This window comes from Eutrema salsugineum, unplaced genomic scaffold, assembly GCF_000478725.1.
Source record: "Eutrema salsugineum unplaced genomic scaffold, Eutsalg1_0 scaffold_9, whole genome shotgun sequence".
NCBI classification, from domain to species: domain Eukaryota; kingdom Viridiplantae; phylum Streptophyta; class Magnoliopsida; order Brassicales; family Brassicaceae; genus Eutrema; species Eutrema salsugineum.
The window spans coordinates 4,099,359-4,120,710 of record NW_006256342.1 but is presented as its reverse complement, the minus strand read 5'-3'; the positions used below and the strand labels follow the sequence as shown (position 1 = coordinate 4,120,710).

The 21,352-nt window shown below is 36.7% G+C and overlaps 6 protein-coding genes across 7 annotated transcripts; 4 read left to right on the top strand and 2 right to left on the bottom strand.

Moving 5' to 3' along the window:
* Positions 1-172: 172 nt before the first annotated feature.
* Positions 173-2,310, bottom strand: LOC18009082 (ELL-associated factor 2). Of its 2 annotated transcripts, none has more exons than XM_006390745.2 (4): positions 2,005-2,310; positions 1,464-1,816; positions 1,243-1,291; positions 173-798 (listed from the first exon to the last, which is right to left on the bottom strand). In XM_006390745.2, the coding sequence occupies exons 1-4, from the start codon at positions 2,120-2,122 to the stop codon at positions 332-334; spliced, it is 987 nt and encodes a 328-aa protein (XP_006390807.1). In that variant the 5' UTR covers positions 2,123-2,310; the 3' UTR covers positions 173-331. The 2 variants fall into 2 exon arrangements, with proteins under 2 accessions (XP_006390807.1, XP_024011849.1); XM_024156081.1 differs by having other exon boundaries at positions 1,243-1,285.
* A 364-nt stretch (positions 2,311-2,674) lies between these two features.
* On the top strand, positions 2,675-4,539 carry LOC18009179 (protein PIN-LIKES 2). Its single transcript, XM_006390743.2, has one exon. It carries the CDS (start codon positions 3,052-3,054, stop codon positions 4,429-4,431), a length of 1,380 nt encoding a protein of 459 aa, XP_006390805.1. The 5' UTR covers positions 2,675-3,051; the 3' UTR covers positions 4,432-4,539.
* A 488-nt stretch (positions 4,540-5,027) lies between these two features.
* LOC18008843 (probable ribose-5-phosphate isomerase 1) lies at positions 5,028-6,298 on the top strand. The gene has a single exon (XM_006390742.2). It carries the CDS (start codon positions 5,337-5,339, stop codon positions 6,132-6,134), a length of 798 nt encoding a protein of 265 aa, XP_006390804.1. The 5' UTR covers positions 5,028-5,336; the 3' UTR covers positions 6,135-6,298.
* An 8,730-nt stretch (positions 6,299-15,028) lies between these two features.
* On the top strand, positions 15,029-18,151 carry LOC18008016. Its single transcript, XM_006390740.2, has 9 exons — positions 15,029-15,354; positions 15,706-15,887; positions 15,970-16,151; positions 16,237-16,521; positions 16,627-16,685; positions 16,789-16,825; positions 16,920-16,991; positions 17,079-17,400; positions 17,501-18,151. Exons 1-9 carry the CDS (start codon positions 15,222-15,224, stop codon positions 17,921-17,923), a joined length of 1,695 nt encoding a protein of 564 aa, XP_006390802.2. The 5' UTR covers positions 15,029-15,221; the 3' UTR covers positions 17,924-18,151.
* On the bottom strand, positions 18,085-19,616 carry LOC18008014 (GDSL esterase/lipase 6). The gene is made up of 4 exons (XM_006390739.2): positions 19,353-19,616; positions 19,104-19,249; positions 18,560-19,025; positions 18,085-18,452 (listed from the first exon to the last, which is right to left on the bottom strand). Exons 1-4 carry the CDS (start codon positions 19,612-19,614, stop codon positions 18,232-18,234), a joined length of 1,095 nt encoding a protein of 364 aa, XP_006390801.1. The 5' UTR covers positions 19,615-19,616; the 3' UTR covers positions 18,085-18,231.
* An 877-nt stretch (positions 19,617-20,493) lies between these two features.
* On the top strand, positions 20,494-21,330 carry LOC18008906 (ethylene-responsive transcription factor ERF070). The gene has a single exon (XM_006390738.2). The coding sequence runs from the start codon at positions 20,634-20,636 to the stop codon at positions 21,120-21,122; it is 489 nt and encodes a 162-aa protein (XP_006390800.1). The 5' UTR covers positions 20,494-20,633; the 3' UTR covers positions 21,123-21,330.
* The last annotated feature ends 22 nt before the right edge of the window (positions 21,331-21,352 follow it).

Sequence of the window (21,352 nt, the reverse complement as noted above, 5' to 3'; positions counted from 1 at the left end):
AATTACATAAGATACCTGCGTGCTTTTCACGCGCTTTAGAGAGCGAGTGAAAACAAAAGTGGATCGGGTGGTTAACCGGCCCGAGGAGATTTATTAATTAATGGATTAATTAATTAAAGAGTGGACAGCTTTAAACACAAAAGATTCTGGATTTTTGTGTCCCAACTCCGGAAATAGAAACTAGGACCATATCATTTATATTTTGCTAGTTCATTCTTAGTAAGTAAAAATTTACCCTTTCGGATCTTCAAAGCAATTATTCGGACACAACGTCTTAAATTTGGAAATATTGTTGACATATGATTGTTGGAACTTGGAACTGTTGTTGTTGTTACACGGAGTTGACTTCGTCTTCATCGTCACTCCCTCCGCTTCCACGGCTACTACTTCCGCTGCTTATGCTTTTGCTCCGACCATCACTGTCACTTCCGCTGCTGCTACCACTGCTGCTTCCACTGCTACTGCTTGAGCTTGAGCTTTGACGTTTTTGTACCTCTGCGTTCACTTGCGCTCTTAGCGCTTCCGCTGCGTTAAGACCCTTTTCTCCTTCATCGCCGCTATCATCATCCACATCAGCAATCTCCTCTTCCATGATGCTAGGTTGCTTGCTTAAGCTCTCCACATATTCTCCACCATCAGCATTCGCATTGTCTGCATTGTGTGCATTGTCTGCATTCTCGTTCTCTGGTGTAAACGAGCCAAATATGTCAACCATATCAATCTCGCGATGTTCTTCTTCTCCATCATCGTTCTTCTCCTCCACGGGTGAGACGGTAGGTTCAGGGATAACAGGTTCAGCTGCAATCACTTTTTTCGTTAGATATCAGAACTGTCACATTAGTACTAAAAACCAGATATAGCAAACCCATGGTTAGAAAAGGTAGTGTGGATGTGTAAACCCACAATCAACAGTTTAATATACCTGCCTGGTCTCCATTAACTATATCTAACAAATACCCAAACGGTCATAGAGACAATGGAAACCCATTATGTCTATGTACTAGCTACCAAACTCTAACTACAATATGCATTTGCAAACTGTGGTTGATGAAGAAAGAGACTAAGAAGTAATGAGAACTATGGAAAGTTGTCTGGTGTTAAGGTTAAGTTTTCTTTCATTCTATGCAGTGTGCCCTTTGATCCAAATATAGTCGGAGTCCAATGCTTAAGAAATTATATAGCTGAAAGACAGGACTAAAAATGCTGAATCGTATTGAGTACATCGTAGGAACAACTACTAACCTGAGTTCTCTGGCTTGCCAATTTCGATTCTTTCCACCTCAACCTGCAGCTATTACAGAAAATAAGAACTTAAAACCAGTAGTAGCAATACCTTATACCATCAAGCAATAAACCAAATCCACAACCTAACCTCAACACCAAATCCACAAATTTGTCCATTCATGGGAAGTAGCCAATATTAGAGAAAAAGAGACTACTCAAAAGAGATTCAGTAAACTCACAGGCACATCCGGAAGAAAGCTTCTATTCACTTGTGGAGATTTGGCAGCACGACCAACAGGAGATAACCGATGCTCCACAGGCAAAGAACCAGCCTGAGAAGCCGCAGCAGATTCACCAGGTGTCCTAAGATGTCGCAGCTGCTTCACAGCCCGATGCAGCCTCTCTAAACGGAATTTCTCCCCGTCGAAAAACAGCACCGCGTCGTTTTCTTTGTAATCCTCGCTGCTTCCGTCAAATGTCACCTTGGGTTTACCAGGTTGGTTATTTTGGAACTCAACTGAAACTCTGTTATCCTTCTTCTTGTGCAGAGTTCCTGACCTTTTCTTGTCAATAGAAGCCGGCTTGAATTCATCTGCAAGCTCATATCACCTTAACATAAATGCTTTCCCGTGATAAAAAAACCATTCTAATAACTAATCTCACCTAAAGTGAAATTAATCTAATTCAATGGCTAATCCTATCAGTAACTATGGATCAAATTCGGTCGAAATCAACCCAAAATCACGAGAAAGGTCGCATAATCGAAAATTCGGAACTCACATCGCAAAGTGCAGAACTTATGGGAGGAATCATCCTTGGCAGAGGAACCCAGGACCAGATCATACCATTGATCTGTCTTTGGGGCGGTGCTGGGCTCATCTCTGGAGTGATTCGACATCTTCGGGAGGACGATCAACGATTGATCAAGGTGGATCCATTAAGAAGACGATGATTCAAACTCACGAAACCCGAGGTCTCTCTCTCCGTTTCGCAAATGAGGAAGACCCAGAAGAACTGGCGCTGCTCACGTAGGGTTTTTCTTTAAGGCAGAGAAACGAATCCGGGATCAGAATTTCGGATCCGATACCCGCCGATTCATGCTTTTCAATCTATTTAACCAATTATATGGATACACGTGTCAATTCGTCTGTGTAGGATCCTCACAAGGACCCATTTGGTTTGTTGCAGCTATTTTATTCCCACGTGCGTTTAATGGTCTAATACTCCAGCCAAACGTGTTACGAAACTGACTATAACCGGTTATGAACCGGTCATCGACCGCTATGGTTCGGTTTAAGATTTTATCGACTACTGATTTTTCGAAAATTCTCGGGCTTATTGGGCTTTATTTATACCTTCGTGTGATCGCTGGCCCAATTTTAAATATGCTCAAAACACAAATATCTTCTTCCGATATGCTAAGTGATAACCATGAAATTTTGTAGCCGAGAAGAATCTTCAAGAAAAGAAAAATAAATGATGCAATCAATAGATTTCGCGTGGACGGTGCATCTGTTCTCGCAATCTTGTCATCTTCCTCAATGACAGCTCCATGTGAGCTACAGGTGTTCTTGCCTCAGCTAATTTATCCCTGCCAAACTATCTTCTCAAGTATATGGTCTAATCAATTTTTGGGTCTTCCTCCATCTTCCGATTCAGATTCGTCGCTTCTGTGTATAGTTCTCCTCCTTCTAGACTCTCAATCAATTGCTTGGGTTGTGTTGTAATTCCCAATTTGGTCACCCTCTTGTGTGTTTTTCTTCTATCGTTGACTTTTTGCTTTGCACAGTGAGATAAAGAGTCATATTCAGGTAAACTGAATCCAAGATGTCAATTTTTAAGAGTGAACTTTCCGGTAACAATGTTAGTTCTAGGGTTGAGGATATTCTTAGTGGTATTGTGCCTTTGATGAAGCTTATCTGTTTAACCTTGATCGGTCTTCTTCTTGCTCACCCTAAGACTCAATTAGTACCCAGAGCTACGTTTAGGCTCTTAAGCAAGCTCGTCTTTGCTCTGTTCTTGCCTTGTCTTATCTTTACTGAGCTCGGAGAAAGCATTACCTTAGAGAACATTGTTCGTTGGTGGTTTATTCCGGTCAACGTGCTACTCAGTACGATCATAGGGTCCTTTATAGGATACTTAGTCGTTCTCTTATGTCGGCCTCCTCCAGAGTTCACTAGATTCACTATCGTCATGACTTCTTTTGGAAACACTGGGAATCTCTTGCTAGCTATTGTTAGCTCAGTGTGTCACACCAAGAACAACCCTTTTGGGCCGCATTGCCACTCGAGAGGAGTTACCTACGTATCGTTTGCGCAATGGGTCGCTGTGATTCTTGTGTATACTGTTGTGTATCACATGATGGAGCCGCCTTTGGAGTACTATGAGGTTGTTGAGGACGAAGGGGTTGAGATAGAAGAGGTTAATGTGGCTGCTCATAATGTTAGTAGGCCTCTTCTAGTGGAAGCTGAATGGCCAGGGATCGAGGACAAAGAAACCGAACATTGCAAGACTCCTTTCATTGCGAGGGTATTCAATAACAACTCGAGTCACTCACAGACTTCTTTGCCTGAAGTTGATCTCAGGGGAGAAACCGGAGGCGAGATTTCAAGCCCCAGGTCGCTTCAGTGCTTGGCTGAGCCAAGAGTAATGAGGAGGATAAGAGTCGTAGCTGAACAGACTCCAGTCAAACACATACTCCAACCTCCAACGATCGCATCTCTGTTAGCCATCGTTGTTGGATCAGTGCCTCAGCTGAAAAAGATTGTCTTTGGGTACGATGCTCCACTTTCTTTCATCACAGATAGTTTGGATATAATGGGGAGCGCAATGGTTCCTTCTGTGATGCTTGTTCTTGGTGGTATGCTCTCTGAAGGACCAAGGGAATCAACTCTCGGGTTACGTACTACGATCGGGATATGTGTTGCAAGACTCTTGGTTCTTCCTTTAGTTGGAATAGGGATTGTGATGTCTGCTGATAAACTTGGTCTCATTTCTCCAGATCCGATGTTCAAGTTTGTGCTTCTTTTGCAGTATTCGACACCAAGTGCCATTTTACTAGGAGCCATCGCGAGTCTAAGGGGTTATGCGGTTAGAGAGGCCTCGGCGCTTTTATTTTGGCAGCATACCTTTGCGTTGTTGTCCCTTACGTTGTACATTATCATCTTCTTCAAGCTCACTGTTGATACTCTCCAAGGTATGCCATAAATCGAAGGAAACAAAAAATATGAAAAATGTAACCTTGATGGATAAAGAAATTGATATTCAATTCGTGTGTTTGGTGAATAAATGACCCACTTGCAAACTCTTTTTTTATTAGATTGTATGATCCATTCAATGTTTAAGAAGCTAAGCATTCGTACCAAAAATGGCATGAACCGTGCACTTCCAAGTTACGTGATACCTTGTTTCCAGGCATAAATCATCTTTAAATAGAGCACCATCGTATTCACATGTTTTAGATAAGATGCGTATACACGGAACAGTGACATTTTTTATTATTAAAATTAAAATAAAAAAACCTCCTTAGACACAATGGTGGAGAGGCTGCTTTGAGAGATGGTAAGATTGGAATATGCGAGGAACTTACTGGAAAACGTGTTATGCCTTGAAATTTGAAATCTGATGTTATTTTAAAAGAGAAATCATTTAATTTTGCTCAGTTGATTGAAGCAGTAGAATCAAGATCTGACAATAAGGAAGTAAGATTTTGCAAGAGAAAGATAATAATGCCTCTTTTCTCTACCATTGAATTCTCTCCAAGTGGCATGATACACTCACTCATGACCTCTGTTTGGTAGCATCAAAATCATGGTAATAACTTCTACTAAAAATTAACAATGTGTGTGTGCATAATGATGATTGATGACATGTAAAATGCAAATTCAATTACTTAAGATATACTGTCCGAAATATCCGTATCTATTTGATTAGCTTTTAAAAACGTGTCTATACATGTACTAAAAAAGAACCGTAAAAAAGGACGAATACGATCCTTCATAAAGGGTTTTAGTCTTTGCTAAGAGTCTCTCTTCCTTCCTTAAAACTCCATCGACACATTTGTTTGTGCATTCAAATCACAAAAGCAAGTCGCGTCTCTTTTACTTTTACCAATGGGTTCTACATTCGATCCACTTTCAACGGTCACCGACGAACCCGCCGTCGTCAACTCGCCGCCTCTCTCAAATCTCACACAAGACGACCTCAAAAGAATCGCCGCCTATAAAGCCGTCGAGTTCGTCGAATCTGGAATGGTCGTCGGCCTCGGCACTGGCTCCACCGCCAAACACGCCGTGAATCGAATCAGCGAGCTTCTCCGAGAAGGAAAACTCCGAGATATAATCGGAATCCCTACTTCAACCACGACGCACGAGCAGGCGGTTTCTCTTGGCATACCATTATCCGATCTAGACTCGCACCCGATCGTGGATCTATCGATCGACGGCGCCGACGAAGTCGATCCATCTCTCAATCTCGTCAAAGGACGCGGCGGATCGCTACTGAGGGAGAAGATGGTGGAAGGAGCGTCTAAGAAGTTCGTCGTGATAGTCGACGAATCGAAGCTCGTGAAGCATATCGGAGGAAGCGGACTCGCCGTTCCCGTAGAGGTTGTGCCGTTTTGCTGCAATTTCACGAGAGGGAAATTGGAGGAGATGTTTCGAGAAGCGGGATGCAAGGCGAAGCTTAGGGTTAAGATCGGATCTAGCGGCGGCGAAACGGCGGCTGTGACGGATAACGGGAATTACGTGGTGGATCTGTATTTGGAGAGAGACATCGGAGATTTAGAGGCGGCGAGCGAGGCTATATTGAGGTTGCCCGGAGTTGTGGAACACGGGATGTTTCTGGGGATTGCGACCACCTTGATCGTCGCCGGGAAATTCGGTGTAACCGTCAAGAATAGGTTTGGCTAAATGAGCCGAGAAATTAGGGTTTATGGTTCAATTTTTGATTCTCTCATAAGAGGGATCTGGTTATGTATTTTGACTTGTTGTTATGTCAAAGACTCATTGTAGAAGTTTTGACTTTTGACTATTGAAGACTGCTTTAAAAAAAGTTTCGACGCAATTTCTAAAGTGTGCCGCAACTATCTCTATTTATAAAACAAACCCGCTACTTTTACTCTTTGTACTAAATTGCCTAAAACTTCCGCTATTTACCAAAGCGTAAGGAACTTTGACTGATAAAACCTCCGCAATAGAGACTTAAGTGCCCCGGAGCTATTTATATTTAGAGATGTAAGTACTCAAAATTTTACTCTTTTCCAAAATTGAAAATTTTATGACATTTCCTCTATCGATAGAAGTTATGAAACTTCTAATATTTACCAAAGTATCCGGATATTTTATGTCCAGATCTATTCTATTAAAAGTACCGCGAATCTTTGGTAAACAATATGTTTTAAATATTATTGACATTTATTATTAAGATTTTTAGTATTAAGATTTTCCTATACACAAAACTAGATAAAAACCTGCAGCATATATGCAAATTTGTAATCAAATATTCTATAGACTATGAAAAAACTAAAAAAAAAGATTAAATCACCCGTAAAAATATATAATACATAATTTATATATTTGAAGGAATTATTTAGAGAGACAAATGCAGTATATAGCTTTGAATAAGATTATTGAACTTTCAATTTACATACTATCAAATTATGGTTTATATAGAAGTAAAAATTGAATTAATCTCATTCATATTTATTTTGCATGTTATGATAAATTTAGTACTTTACAGTTTATGAATCAATTATTAAAATTTCAGTTTTTTTATTAATCAATTTAATGTTTTTTTTAACTTAAGACTTGACACATGTTGTGATTAGGTAAATTTATAATTTTGAAACATTCAATTTTACATATTTTTTGTTTTTTTATTATTTATTTGTATTGTTATTGGTTGTTCAATTTCCTTAATTTGAAAAGAAAAATCACACAAAATATATAGAATATGTATTAAAATTTAGCGAATTACTAACTTAATCTCCTTCAAGACTAGATACGAAAACTACTAGTCAAATTGTGAGTGATTAGATGGTTAGTTATGCAAGGATTTCCCTAAAAAAATATCTGAAATCGAGGATCTAACTTCATATCCGTCTCCTTCTCAATATTTTGGTCATCGAATCATAACAATCATTAAATGTGATTGGTACTAGTACAATTTAACCGCTCACAAACTGCAAACAAAATATATTATTATTTTATTATAATTTTCTTATAACAAAGGTTTAGTTTTCTTATAATAATGGCATTAATTTATTGTAAATAATTGTTGAAAAAAAAAGTTTATTGTAAATAATTTGATAGCGACATTATTAACCACGAGGCCACCAACCACAGCAATGGCACGTCTTAGGGTTTCTTCGTACACAGAGTCTCACATTCTTGGAGAACACAAAATCCAGTTTTTGTCTTAAGTGGAACTGGCATACATCGTTGATCCTTCCCCAGTTATCATTATATCAATTTCAGCAACTAAAAAAATAGGAGTATATATATATATATATATATATATTCGTTGCAGGAAAATATGTTTGAGTACGCAGCTTGATAAATATCATTCAAATTTACATAAAATATTCAAAGAGCATCATGAAAACCACAAGAAAACTGTGACACATTTATCTATGTAGCATGAAGCGAAAGAGTTAATCTACGATGAAACAAAGAAGGAAAAAACAATGGAAATACAAGGTTATTATATATCACAATTTTTTCACAATATATCAAATCCATCTATTTTATAGATGAAGGAATTAACCAACATAGTTAGAAAAATTCTTAAAAATACCTTTGGCGGTTGGTTTCCTAGATCTAGCAATCAATTTTCTAGATATGGTATGAATTTGACATAAAAAAAGAGCTACTAATTATATGGAGCTTCAAGTAAAAGTAATTTTGATATAATGTATAACTTTCAAAGAACTGGTATTTTGAAGAAATAGTATGAGATTAAAATCAGTTTCTCGTAAAACAACATATAAGATATTAAGATGATTCTAAATGTATATACAAACCTAGCACAATAATGATGAAGAAAGTTAGAATAGTAAACAAGAGTTGAAAAGGTTTCTTCATCTTAGATAAATGAATTGATGGTGTTTTACAAGTTAAAAAGAAAGAAGAACTTCGCTATATATATAGGAAAAAGTTAGATGCATTTTACATTGAGACACATATAATTTAATCTGGCTATCTTTTTAACTTCCGATTTAAATGGATCTTGATTTGCTAAATATGGTATTTTTTCTCATCTATCTGATATGTTCAAGCGTTAGATTCGCTCATTTTTAAAACTTATACAATTTTAGTAAATACACTACAAGAAAGATCGGGTTTTACGTCGGCATATATCGATGTAAAATCGACGTAAAAGAGCATTTACGTCGAATTAACGACGAAAAAAAAATCGTCGTAAAACGATCGTCGTAAAACCGAAATCGTCGTAAAATCGTCGTAAAATTACCAACTCCGGAAAATTGTCGTAAAATCGTCGGAAACTATTCGTCGTAAATACGACGTAAAATTTCCAACGGAAGTACAACGAAAGAACTCCATCATAAGAACGACGTAAAATCGATGTAAAATTACATCGATTTAACAACGATTAGGAGACGAACAATTTCAATTAAAGGAAACTAAATTTTTAATTGTCGATGTTAAATCGTCGTAAAGTTTCGACGTAAATCCGACGTAAACTTATTCGACGTAAATTCATCGTTAAATATTCGACGTTAGATCGACGTAAATTTACGACGAATTTACGTCGATTTATAAATTAATTATTTAATTCGATTTTAATTTAATTAATGAATTTTGAAAATAATAAAAAATTAAAAATAGAAAAAAAACAATTTAAATTGAAATTTAAATTCAAAAATAATTTATAAATAAAAAAAAATTATTACAAAATGTTTTTTACAAAAAAACCTAATCTACAGTGATTTCGTAATCGTCGAGGTTGAGATCGACGTCACGAGGAGGCTCTCCGTCTTGGCCACCCGTCGCTGCTGGGCCGTCGTTTCCCGTCTGCACTACCGGAGCCGAAGACAGACTGTCCGGGAAGAGTGTCCGTCCGCCATGAAATTGATGTAATGCGTCCTCCGTCGAGTCATCGTCGGCAAAACCGATAAAATTTTATTTTTCAAATTAATTACAATTAATTTTTAATTACGATCCTAAATCTAAGAAATTCCGATCCTAAATCTAACAAATTCCGAGCCTAAACTAATTTCCGACCTAAACCGTTTGAATTTCTAAACTATTTAATAATATTATAATTTAAAGTAATTAAAAAAATAATTACCTTTTTTTGCGTCAAATGGAGGAGGAATGCAAGGGAGGAGGAAGCAGAGAGAGAGGAAGGAGAGATGAGCGACGAAATGAGGAAGGGGTGAGGTCCTATATATAGAATTTATATTCGTCGTAAATTCGACGTAAACATTACGACGAATTTACGACGAATTCGTCGTAAATTCGTCGCAAAGGTCCCACCGTACAACAAAGCGAATAAGACAAACACACGTGGCTGTATCTGGGCTTTGCGACGAGTTTACGATGATCCGTGTTATTCGTCTTAAAATCGTCGTAACATTACGACGATTTTACGACGAATCGTATAAATTATAAAAATTAAGACGGCTGTGTATCCACAAATCGTCGTAAATTCGTCGTAATATTACGACGAATTTACGACGAATTATACCAAAACTGATGAAATTCAAAAATTGAAACATCCATAAGCACATACAAGCATGTCTATTCATGATAAATGTGGTATGTATAACTTTCTAGCATGTTTACATAACTTAATGAAGAATTTAGTAAAATGTAAGATAAATCCATACATCTTGTGTAAATGTATATAACACCTTAAGATTACTTGATAAACACATATATGTCAAATTTTGAATTTTTTTTTTTTTTGTTTAGAAAGTTGTTTTACCTTATGAGATGGTAAGCCATTTCATTCTCTTCATAAAAATCCCCCCTGAACCCCATAAAAGATTGATTATAAGATTTAGGGGTTACATTTCGTCGTAATTTCGATGGTATATTACGACGGATTTACGACGATCACTCCCATTCGTCGTAAATTCGTCGTAATAAAAACCACATTTCTACAAGTTCCTGAACCTTATACTACAGACCCTTATATAATACATCAGTTTACTTAGGAAAATGAACCCAAAAATCATTCTGTAAGTTAGGAAAGCTAAACCCGATAGGATTTAGGATTTGCATTTTACGACGAATTTACGACGATTTCCAAATAATCATCGTAAATTCGTCGTAAAAGTCAACATATGTCCAAGTCAACACTTTAAGAAATTTTCATCAACATTTAATTAGTCTTCATTAAATGGCTTTAATTTTTCAAAAATTTAAATTTGACAAATGTTACATTGAAACGTTCAAAGCATGCAATTAAATGTCAACATATTTAATTAGTCTTCATCAACATTTGTGTCTTTATATGTTTTTTTGGGTGATGGAATAATGAGAGAAGAAAGGGTATATATAGAATTTTTTGTTTGGTTACCAACATATTACCATTGAATATTTACATCAAATTTACGTCGAAATAAAACTTATATCACATTTACATTGATTTTACGTCAATTACAATATAGAGGACAATTAGTCGTATTATCGATGTAAATATTACGACAATATTACGAAGAAATAAAATTTGTTCTTCATTCGTCGTAATATCGTCGTAAGATTACGACGATTTTACGACGGTCATTTTTTACGTCGAATTTACGACGAAATTTATAGTCGTCGTAAATACGACGTAACGTCGTCGTAAATTTACGACGACTATATATCGTCGTAAATATTTCGACGGAAAAACCCCTCATTCTTGTAGTGATAATGATGCAACATATAAGAAAAAATACATATACCTATATAAATATATACTAGATAAGTACCCGCATATATACAGATTTATAATAAAATCTTATAATTATTAAAATTTCAATTTTCTGATGTGTAATTGATATACTATCAAATTATGGTTTATATAAAGGTAAAAACCTCATTCATCAAATAGAAAAATTAAGATTTTTTCTATTAGTTTTGCATGTTAAAATAAATTTAGTACTTTACAAATTTTGAATTAATTATTAAAATTTTAAACTTATTTTTATTAATCAATTTTTTTAACTATGATTTGACACATATTGAAATTAGGTGAATTAACAATTTTGAAACATTCAATTTTATATAGTTTTTTTTATTGTTTTTATTCCTCGTGTTTATTGTTATTGGTTGTTCAATTTCCTTATTCTAATTTACAATATATTTTTTTTTAAAAAAAAAATTATTTTAATTTAGAATTTTTTTTTTATTTTCCTTAATTTTAAAAATAAAAAATCCAAAAATCACACAAAATATATAAAATATCGTATCAAAATATAATTTTGACATGTGTCACATCTGGTAAGTTACTAATTTTGAATCATTTTCTTTTATATAATAAGATGTGTATCAGAGTATGCTCCGCAATCGTCAATATAGACTATAGAGAAAGTTTTAAATATCAAAACTGCGTCACTCTCAAGTGCATCAGACTTGTGTTACTGAAACTTAAGAAGTTGTGAGAGCAGCTCCAACGGTGACTCTTGAAGGGTTCATAAGTGGGGCCCTTTAGCTTTTTTGGGTTTTAAAAAAATCAAAAACCCAAATATGAGATGAATCGCCTTTTGCATAAGAACTTTTAGGGCCCGTTCATCAGCCAGGTGTCATTTTTCTATAGGCAAAAAACAATTTCATTTTTTAATCGAATTTTCAGTTCCTGCGTTTTCTCCGATGGCTATTTCTTCGTTTTCTCCCATCGAAATTCTAAATCACCTTGACTGTAAGATTCTCGCTATTTCCCTTCAATTAATTTGCTATTATCTGAGTTTTGTCACATTTTTCTTTCCATTACCGATTACTCGATCTTCTCTGAATTTGCAGCTTGCGATTATCGATAGGAAGATGACGATTGAAGATGTTACTCCAATCCCAAAGAGGAGCAGTTCCTCCTCCGACGATGTCACTGCTCAGTTGTTTCCGAAATCGCATGGAGACGTAGTTACTTACGACGAGTTCAACGGAGCTTCGTTTAGTGGCGCGGTTTTCAATCTCGCCACAACCATAATCGGTGCTGGAATCATGGCTTTGCCTGCAACAATGAAGATCTTAGATTTAGTAAGATTAAGAAAATCCGGTCTTACGGTGGCTTAATGGGTAACTCTTTTGGCAGACGTGGAAAGATTTTGCTTCAAGTCTCTGTTCTGGTCAACAACATTGGTGTTTTGATTGTCTACATGATCATCATTTCCTCGTCTTTGTAGAATCTATAAATCATTTGCTGCTACTTTGTTGAATCTTAACTCTTTCTCTGGTTGGTTTTATTTCGTTGTTGTTGTTGAAAATGATGTTGTTGCTGCTATTCTTCTCATTACAAACTCTTGGTGTGTTGGCCTGCTTTAAGCGAATTGGTTACACTTTGCCATGATTTTATTTTATTTCCTATGAACCCATGAAAGAATCACCATTGGAGAAGAAAATTTGATGGGTTCTAAATTTTTCATTCCTCAAAATTAAATGAATAAAAAATTGAGATAAACCCCGTGAGGGATTCACCATTGAGGTTGCTCCGATGGATAGTTCCTACTTCGCAAGAAATTTGAAAATTGCAAACAAAAAGGCTTAATGGGCCTTCTTTCATAAACCAATAGGCTTTTGGTTTTGAAATGTTTGCTTTTGGTTTTGAAATGTTTTCAACTTACTTCGGGTGCAATTTGACAAGAATTGATGTCGGCAGCGAAATCTCGTCGACAAGGGGATATTTTGCTCATTTTTGTTCGTTTGTATATTGTGGATCTCGTCTTTTAGTCTCAGAGATTTCACTATACTAATATGCAATCTGAAATCACATAATATTTACAGACCAAATATTGAAACCCAATTCAAATGTATAATTGTGTGGCAACAGTGTGAATAAATTAATTTTTTAACGATTAGTGTAGTTGTGCTATTTTGTTTTACTAATCAAGTCTAGAGATCAGTTTCATTTTATTTGACAAATTAAGAATCCATACATCACTTTGATCTTCATACAACAACAACAACAAAATTGTCTATGTAAAATCTGAATTTGGGTAGACAAATTAAATAATTGGAAAATCGACACTTTCTAATACGGGAGGATAAAATAACATGTTATGGGTTAGTTTTGTCATGGAGCAAGAAAGATGCATCTCCAATAAATAAAGAAAAGGTTTCACACATTTTGGGTCACATGATCCTCTCACATGCTTCTTCACGCATTTGAACGATCTTGACTCTACCAAATGACCCATCCTAATGGCATGTTAATATGAATCACAACCAAACAAATATACAATACCATACACAAACATATATATTAGGTTTTTACTTCACTACGTCTATGAGAGACGTCTAATACTAATTAAAAATGCCATCAAAACAAAACTACTAATTAAAGAATAAAGAATAACTTTAATATACGATATAAACTTCTTTTGATAGTTTGGTAAAGATAAAAGTAGAGACGTACGTCAAATACCAAACCCACCCATACACATTAAAGTGATTTAGGTATAAAATTGTAATCAGCTTTTTTGTACTATAGCTAAAATTTGTTAGATCTTATTGCAAAAATGAAGTCATTGGACTGGACACTTTAATATAGTTTATATTTCCTGTTACTTTCGAGAAAAGAATTTGCCGTCAATAGGAAGAGTCTAAAAAGTCTGGAGATCCCATAACCTCAACCGCAAGTTATGGTAATTCAAAGTCTTAAAGCCAGGTCCAAAAGCTAATATTATTCTAACAATATAAGAATTTCAACAATGACTTTTTTTTTTCGTGAAAGTTAAATGTGAAAATTCTTCCACACGTAACGCTTTGAAAAGTAACTACAATATTATTGTGCTAATAGAAAAGAAATCCATGTGCAATATCAAATTCACATGCAGTATGTCCTAAACCCAATTTATTATGTCTAAATTAAAAAAAAAAAAACAATTCTCATGTACGGTTTAAACTGAAATCCGATATTCATACGACTTGTATGGACAAAAAAGATTGCATGATTTTGAACTAGTTACTAATTTCCTTAATAATCTGTTTGGCAAATTAAATTACACACATTATAGTCAAAACAACACACAAGAAGAGACTTGAAAAATTTCATGGTCCAATCAATGTACCGTCAGATTCAAGGTCCCCACGTGGCTACAGAAACAAATCGCCACGAGAGACACCGAGACGGAGGGACGCAACCCAACACGTTAGGCCCATGAAGAGTCAGGCACCTATGGGACCCACTTATAATCAATGTTGCCCTCAATCAATCAACTTTTCCTTAATTACACACAATCTTAATGTTTAAACAAACAACCATGCGTTGCATTTGAGTGTGCACTAACAGATTAACGAAATCATTAATTGTTGAAAACAAACCATTTTCATTTATTGTTTGACCATAAACCCAATATGCTTCCAAATTAGGACCTAATTAACAACACTTCATAACATTTGGCCAAGTTGTTATACTTAAACACCAACTGAATCCATCACCAGGGTATTTAATTTTTATTTTAATTAATTTAGGATTTATAAAGTGCGTGCGTGTGAAAAGCGTATAAAAATATGATACAAGTGTGAAAATGTGAAAATAAGAAAAAACTCAAAAAGTGGTAAAGGACAAGAAGAGTAAGTAAATGTGCCTAATAAAGCACTCTCTGCCTTCTCTTTTTCTCACTTTCTCAATTAAAAAGCAAAACAAATAAAAATCAAGCTGATGCAACGCATGAGCGCGGGGGATAAAAATCTCTCCGATGTCCCGCGTTTTCGAAGCTCTTCAACAATGGCGACCTTTCTGATCTGACGAAAGCGACTCTCTCTCCTTATCTCTCTCTCTCTCTTTCTCTCATGCCTCGGATTCGTATCGACGTAGCTGCTCAGTGAGAGATGAAGATGAGCTTCTTTGTCTTCTTCGTATCTGTTTTTCTTGCTCTCGGTTTCTTTCCTCTTCCGCCTTCCGTTGCTTTCTCCGGTGAATCATCCGCCGCAGCCTCACAGGATCCGCTTAAGCTCCTATTAGGTTCCTCTCCTTTTTCTTCCCTGTGTTTCACGCTGTATGCAATTCTCATGTGTGTTTTACTTTCTTGATTTATGCTGTTTTCGGTTCTATGTTTTACACTCCAAACTAAAAAGAAAAACATTTTTCGAAGTTTCCATTATCTGGGATTTGTAGCTTTAGTCTTGGTTGCAATTAATTGTAGAATTTGTATTTTCCAATCTTTGAATGCTTGGAATGTTGTGTCCTTGATCCTGATAATTACTTATTGTTCTTAGTGCAATCAATCGAGCTTAGGATTGTGATGAGTTTTGTAAGATTTCTTTGATGAAATTCTGATCATGTGAATTGTTTTGCTTTTGCTTACAATCACAGGCTCGACTAATTTTGGATCATGGAAAGGAGCAATCTCACCTGATTCGTTAGCACCAGGACCTTCAGCAGATTTCTCTGATTACCTCGTCTTGGCAGCTGACAGAACCAAGAGACCTGACATTCTTAGAGCTTTCAAGCCTTACCGTGGCGGCTGGAACATCACCAATAATCACTATTGGGCTGTAAGTCTCTCTTCTTCCTTTTGTCGTCTCCTGATGATTTTTGTTTAGTTCTAGGATCTGTAGTAATGGCCATTTTTTTCAGTCCGTTGGATTTACAGGTGCTCCTGGTTTCATTCTAGCTGCTGTCTGGATCTTGTCTTTTGGCTCTCTTCTTGTTGTATACCATTGCTTCAAATGGAGAGTATGTGACAAAGCCAAGGGATCATCATACAACTCACGATTCATCTGTCTCATCTTGTTGATTGTCTTTACTTGTGCTGCAGCGTAATAATCTCAAAATCTTCCCTTGAATTAGTGTTCATTGTCATTTTCTGTTGTTTCTGAGATGGAATTGGTCTTTTTTTTTCAGGGTGGGATGTATTCTTTTGTCTGTTGGACAGAATAAGTTTCATACTGAAGCTATGCATACTCTAAAGTATGTGGTGAACCAGTCAGACTACACTGTTGGGATCCTCCAGAATGTGACTCAGTATCTGTCCATTGCAAAAACGATTAACGTGACACGGTTTTCCGTTCCATCTAATGTAGTGGATGAAATCGAAAAGTTAAATGTCAATCTGAAAACTGCAGCAGAAACGCTAGAAGAGAAAACAACAGATAATTCTGCTAAGATAAAGAGAGTTTTCTATGCTGTGTAGGTTGCCCTGAACCTTGTATCGTGAACTTACTGAGTGGTACAATTTATGATTTACAAGGGGAAATATGTCCATACTAACTCTGTCTTATGTACTTTTTTCAGGCGATCTGCTCTGATCGCGGTGGCTACTGTGATGCTCATCCTTTCTTTTCTTGGTCTTTGTAAGTCCAGTTTATGTTCATCTGGTTCTTTGGTGTTCCTAGTTGATTTAGCTGTGGTATCTACTTGACATTAACGTTTACCTGTTCTTTGCGGTTATTACAGTGCTCTCTGTCCTCCGCTATCAACACATTGTTCATATGTGAGCCCTTTAAACTCAACATCTTAACTTTTTTTAATTTCTAGTGTTGTAATATAGATGTAATTCTGACTTATGGGGATGAATTTGATGGCAGATTCGTCGTGAGCGGGTGGATACTGGTGGCTGTGACATTTATCCTCTGTGGAGTCTTTCTGATCCTAAACAAGTAAGATTTCTCTGTTCGATTGTTTGTTTCTGTTTCCATTTAAATAGCCTCGCAAAAGTAATTAAATGTCATTGTTCTGCTGTCCAGTGCAATTTCGGATACGTGCGTAGCCATGAAGGAATGGGTTGATCATCCTCATGCAGAAACAGCTCTCAGCAGCATCCTCCCATGTGTTGATCAGCAAACAACAAACCAGACTCTTGCCCAGAGCAAAGTTGTCATCAACAGCATCGTGACCGTTGTGAATACCTTTGTCTATGCCTATGCCAATACAAACCCATCTCCAGGCCAAGACCACTATTACAATCAGTCTGGACCTCCAATGCCTCCTTTGTGCAGCCCATTTGATGCAAACATGGAAGAACGCGAGTGCGCGCCTCAGGAGTTGTCAATAGCAAATGCATCATCGGTATTACTCAATTCACCTATCTTTGTATGTATTGAACAAAACACACCACTAAGTCTAAAGCATGTCTTAATGATCCTGTTCATACATTTTTTGTTTTCAGGTCTGGGAGAGTTACATATGCGAAGTATCACAATCCGGGAACTGCACAACTGTAGGGAGAGTAACGCCTGATATCTATAGGCAGCTGGTAGCAGCTGTAAATGAGAGCTACGCACTCGAGCATTACACACCGCCTTTGCTTAGCTTCCGAGACTGCAACTTTGTTAGGGATACATTTGAGAGTATTACCTCAGATTACTGTCCACCATTGGAGCGTAATCTGAGGATTGTGAACGCAGGACTCGGACTGATCTCTGTGGGAGTGTTACTATGTCTTGTGCTGTGGATATTCTATGCGAACCGCCCCCAAAGGGAGGAAGTGTTTGCGGATCCACGCTCTCAAGTAAAAGAAGGTAGCTTTGGTAACGGCTTAGATAATCATCACTCAGGTGACGAAACTAAGGTTTCTGCAGAATACGTATAGTAGATAAGTATAGATAGATAGAATCAAATATTGTATTTTCATAAAAATATATGAAAAAAAAACAATAAAGTCATTGTGTAGCGTGTTGATGTTACATTAGAAGATGAGGAAGAGACTAGAAGTGAAGCGAAGTTTCACTTTCTGGCTTTTGTTTTGGGAATGATTTGGAGTCCTTGATTTCACAAAGTAATTACTGGTAAACTCAGAGAGGTTGACCATTTTTGTTTACTTCACTGTTCACTTACATTCCCACATTTAGACACAAACTCATCACGAATGATGCATTACAAGCAGAAAATAAGTTTTTTTTAAAATGTGATGTTGGTGGCAAGAGCCATGAGATTAAACGGTCTGATCTGGTTTTTGTTTCCATTCCACAAAGCTTTTGACATGAGATGGTAAGTGCGTTCTGTCGGATGATAAAAATCCCAAAACATAAACTCATTTGGGTTATTGCAAATCTTGTACCCTTCTCTTCCACATTGCAGTGTCCCGTCCCCACAACACGCGTTCGACACATCCGAAAACCCTTTTTAACCAAAAACATGATTCAATGTTTCTGATGAACACTTGAAAAGAAAGACGTTAATTAACTATATTGTTTAATTAAAAAAAATAACTATATATATTGTTTACCGTAACGAGCAGGGTAAGTTTGGAATCTGTGAGTGATACCATAGACAGCTCCAAATACAGCAATGGCTCCAGGGTACTTGGTGGGAATTATGTTGACTATATCTTCAAGTCTTGTATTATATTTCTTGGCCATAACATTCATCTTACCAAAGCATTTATTGGTTGGGGCATTAGGAAGCAAGGCTCTTGCAGGGACACATCCCACTGGACCTAAAGAGAAGATGGCAATGCGACGAGCACCTAGTTGGTAGATTTGATCAATGGTTTTGTTCACTTGTGTTAACATTGAGTCCACATAGGCGTCTGGAGAGAGTGTAGAAGTTTGGAATGGAAGAAAGTAATTGAAGATGTCATTGGAACCAGACTCCAACAAGAAGAGAGATTTTTGGATGATAGATTTTTCGATATGGTTTTGTTCTACAAGTGTCTTGAATTGCTGAAGCTGGGTTTGGATTGGTGTCACAGCCTGCATTTATACGGATAATTTCATAAGAAACGAACATTTTTATTGTAACGAGAGATGTATTCAGTTATATATATTTACCATTTCTTTGTTGGTATCAAGCAAGAATCCACTACCAGCACTGGCAAAGTTAATCCCATTTGAAGGGAATCTTTTTAAAGTTCCGTTCAAGATTTGAATCCGCAATTCCAAGAATGGTTTCTGAAATGGAAGGCCAACAAATTGCGCTGCAATAAGAGAGAAAAGTAATGTGCCTTGCGTAAGAAGCAATCTTGAAGAAGATTAGTATTTTTCTTGAAATATGTAATTAGGATGTTTTTTTTTAATTACAGATGTAGTCAGCGACGGTTCTTCCATTGGTGAACCTTCCCGTAGGACGGTGGAAAAAGGAAGAACCATAAGGAGGAAAATCAGCCTGAGCTGTACAGTTTTTGTTGAAATGATTGTTTCCGGCGTCAAAAATGGAGTCACCGAAGGTGAAGATGGCTGGAACGGAGGGAGAAGACTTGGCCAGAGCCACAGGAGATGATGCTACAAGGAGTAGAGCGAAGAGTAAGATGAGTAAGTCCATTGAAGAAGACGACTCGTGCATGTTGGTGATCAATCTAATTAAACACACTAACTATTTATAGTTATATATACATATTAATTTACACATATATAAATAGATCCACTTTATAGTCACATTAAAATTGAGGCATAGAAAAATTGAAACGGAAGGCAAAGACAAGAGCATTGTTCATGTTTCTGCAGTTTCTGATTCGGTGTGATTAAAGTTTCAAGTTGTTCCTCATTTTCTGCTTCTTATTACATATATGATTCCTCTAACGGTTAATTTTGTTTTTTATTCAAAAATATATTAGAGAAAAGAGTAGGCGTTTTACCTTTAGACGACTAGTGATAAGATATGTAATTTTTACTTCTACCCATGTGATGTGAACAATGAAGATGTTTAAGCTACTAAAAACTGTAAACAAAGATTAAGATATGTATGTTTTAAATATATAAATATCATCATTTACTTTTGTACTTTGTTGGTTTTGCAAAAATGTGATGAGTGAAAAAAAATTTCTCTAAATTTTTGAATGAAAAAAAATTAGTTTCATCTCGTTTTTGATATTGATTTCTTTAAAATTGTAAAACATATTTCATGTGTTCACCTTCATAATCTTCCAATTCCACCACTTGATGCAGGCTCATCATATAATTTGTCAAAGATGAAGCTCATGATTTAGTTCTAGATTCGCCACTTATAATTCTTAATTTTTAATTGAAAGGAAATATTTCTTATAAATCTAATTCATAATTCGACTCATATCGATGTCAGTTTAGGACAGAACTTTTTCTTTTTTTTTGTTTTTCCATGGCGTCATTTATGGACTCATATTGTGGACATGTTTCATGATTGGTTAGGAAAAAAAAAAAAAAATCAAATAATTATTAAATGGAGAGGCATCAGAAAAGAGAGATTCTGATTTCTGAGAGAATAAAAACATATTCTGAAGCATCTAAAAATTTCTAAAATGCCAAATCTGAGGAATCCTTCTTCCCTTTTTAGGGAAGAGACTAAACCCTAAACATCTCAATTCACAAACCCAATTTCACTCTCAGATGAAGCGTATCGTGAGGATTTCATTCACCGACGCAGAAGCCACCGATTCTTCTAGCGAAGAAGAGACGGAGGAGCGTGGAGCTTCCCTTCCTCGCCGCCGTGGGAAACGGCTCGTCAGAGAGATCGTAATCGATCCTCCAGATTCCAAAGATAACCACCACGGTGTCTCCCAGACGCGATTCAAAATCAGGATTCCGGCGGAATTTCTCGCGGCGGCGGCGGCGGCGGAGAAGAAGAAATTCCGTGGAGTGAGGCAGAGGCCGTGGGGGAAATGGGCGGCTGAGATCAGATGCGGTCGAGCTCTCAAGGGACGACGCGATCGTCTTTGGCTGGGCACTTTCAACACTGCCGAGGAAGCCGCTCTTGCTTACGATAACGCAGCGATTCAGCTGATTGGGCCTCACGCGCCTACCAATTTCGGTTTCCCGGCGGAGAATCAAGAGGTTAAGACGGTGGCTGGAGCATCCGCCGTTGCTCGAGGCGCGTGAAGCGGATTGGTTAATTTAGTTCGTGGTGGTTAAACTTAAACTTAGTAAGAAGGTCTCTACTCTTAGTAATGGCCATGGCTGTTTAGTTTAGTGACTTTTTGTAAATTAATGTTTCCTTGTTAAATCAGGTGATGTTTCTGATGATCTGTAACTTTTGTTGTCGTCTCTGTAAATATTGTCACATGGACGAAGTTGAAACCCGTGAAATTTTGCTTTTTTCTTCTACATTC